Below are 2,040 nucleotides of genomic sequence, written 5' to 3'. Positions count from 1 at the left end.
AGAGAGAGAGAGAGAGAGAGAGAGACGGAGAGAGTGAGAGAGAAAAAGAAAGAGAGAAACAGACAGAGTTAGAGAGAGAAAGAGAGAGAGAAAGAGGGAGAGAGAGAGAGAGAGAGAGAGAGAGAGAGAAAATGTTACTTACCAGCTTTCCAGAGCTCCAGCTCAGTTGAGAGACTTTCACCAACTCGTCCGTAAGAAGCAAAGTCGCTGGCCTGTAAAGAACACAACACCCGTCCGTTCATTCGGTGGAACTGAGCAGAAATGTTGGAGAAATTGTTCTTCTGACACACCCAGGAGACCCAGGTCTGGACATTCTCCACATCCCACAACATGGGGTCTGTGCAAGGAAGACAAAAATGAAATGTTCAGATATTGAATTTGTCAGTAAACTTTGTGAAAAAATTCACAAACTGCAGAATTAATCAAACTCAACGCCAGGGGCAAAATGTTTCTTTCACTCACAGATAAATTTTCGTTGCTTCACTTAAACAGGTGAGCGTTATATAGTCTATCGTAAATATATTTGATGGTGAGAAAAGTTTAAACAGTAAATAACTATAAAAATCATAATATTTCATAGAATTAACTTCATAATTACATAGTGATTTCTCAAGACATTTAAAGGTTAAAAGATATTATGGTTTCAGTATGTACAATGGCGCAGCCATTGATAATAATTATTATTTGCTATATATATGAGGAAACATTTTCACTCACCATATGGCACATTCAGTTTGTCACAGTCATGATGAATAACGTCTCTCATCAGTACAACGGCTTCTTCCAAGCTATCACTGCCTTCTGCGGCCGGCGTGAAACTTTCCAACTTCATCGGCTCTGACATAGGTCTGACATCATCATAGAAAGACGAAGGCTGCTTATCAAGGTCAAGGTAATCAAAACTTCCCTCAGGAACACACATGGATGGTGGAGCAACGTTTTCGGACAGAAGACTATGAGTGGACGATGGATAAGAGTCTCCGCTGAGAAAGTCTGTTGAGTAGCCTGAGTTTGGCTCTGAGGGTGTCACCAGTGTGCACCCACTGCCTCCAAGCTCTGTGACAAAAGTTCTTGTCTTCAAACCACCACTGCTTTCGCTAATGACTTTTGGCTCAGACTTGACGATGCTGGGAAAGGAGGTTGTGGAAGATGCGTCTAATGATGAAACAGCGACTGATGACAAGAGAGGGGAGGAAGAGGCTGAGTGAAGTCCACTAGAAACACTAGAAAAAGAGCTGCTACTGCTGTAGGTGTTGATGTTGTGTTCAGGTGAAGAGGAGGTGGCAGAAACTGTGAGAGGAATGTATTGAGGTTGCACGGAAATGTCGCTGTTTCTGCTGCTGCTAATAGTGATGGTGTCGGTGTTGCTGCCGATGCTGCTCTCTGTGCTGGCCAGAATCTGAGCCATGTACATGTCGATATCAACCTGCTGCTGGGAGTTGGGTGACTCCATCTTGACCTCTGTTTTAATATCGCCTGCCTCCAGGTAGGAGCGAGCTTGAGGGACCTGGGAGGAGAAACAAATTATAAGACATGAGGTAAGAACATCCGGTACGAGAAAAAGATACAGAGAAGAACAGGACAGTTAAAGTGTACCAATGTGAGCCTGTAGCGGGTTTGTATGTGTGAGGAAGACAGAGAGAGAAAAGGATCAAAGTCTTGCTATAGAAGAAAAAAGCCATCTTAAAATGAATAGCATTAATTTATTATATAAGAAATAAAGGCAGGCTTTAGCTCTAACAAAAGAATGGAGTTTTTGAGTTAGGAACATTTCCGGTGTTTTCAAAGCAGGCTCAAATAAAAAATGAAACTGAAAACAGAAGACAAATTCAACTTTGACACAACCTGCACCAGAGCTTCTTGACATTGACACTGGCAAGGAAAGAGCAAAACACTCTGGTTGGAACGTTATGACATGACACAGGCCTGGGCCACAGTAGCTGTAACTACTGGCACTACTGCTGAAAACTCGATTCTGTTCGGTGCACTTCTGGTGTGTGTGAGGAAGAGAGAGAGAGAAAGAGAGAGAGAGAGAGAGAG

The 2,040-nt window shown here is 42.8% G+C and overlaps 1 protein-coding gene across 2 annotated transcripts in view; it reads right to left on the bottom strand.

Annotated features, from left to right (window-relative positions):
* Nucleotides 1-2,040, bottom strand: part of LOC101864264 (chitinase-like protein PB1E7.04c) — a 9,888-nt gene that overhangs the window by 6,553 nt on the left and 1,295 nt on the right. For both annotated transcript variants that reach the window (XM_005110658.3, XM_005110659.3), the window contains exons 3-4: nucleotides 718-1,507; nucleotides 143-337 (exon numbers count right to left, since the gene is read on the bottom strand). In XM_005110658.3, the coding sequence (XP_005110715.1) occupies nucleotides 143-337; nucleotides 718-1,507 (985 nt within the window). The remainder of the gene's footprint in view (nucleotides 1-142; nucleotides 338-717; nucleotides 1,508-2,040) is intronic.

This window comes from Aplysia californica, unplaced genomic scaffold (genome assembly GCF_000002075.1).
Source record: "Aplysia californica isolate F4 #8 unplaced genomic scaffold, AplCal3.0 scaffold00926, whole genome shotgun sequence".
NCBI classification, from domain to species: Eukaryota; Metazoa; Mollusca; class Gastropoda; order Aplysiida; family Aplysiidae; genus Aplysia; species Aplysia californica.
Note: the sequence above shows the minus strand (reverse complement) of the source record. Positions and strands in the feature narration are given on the sequence as shown.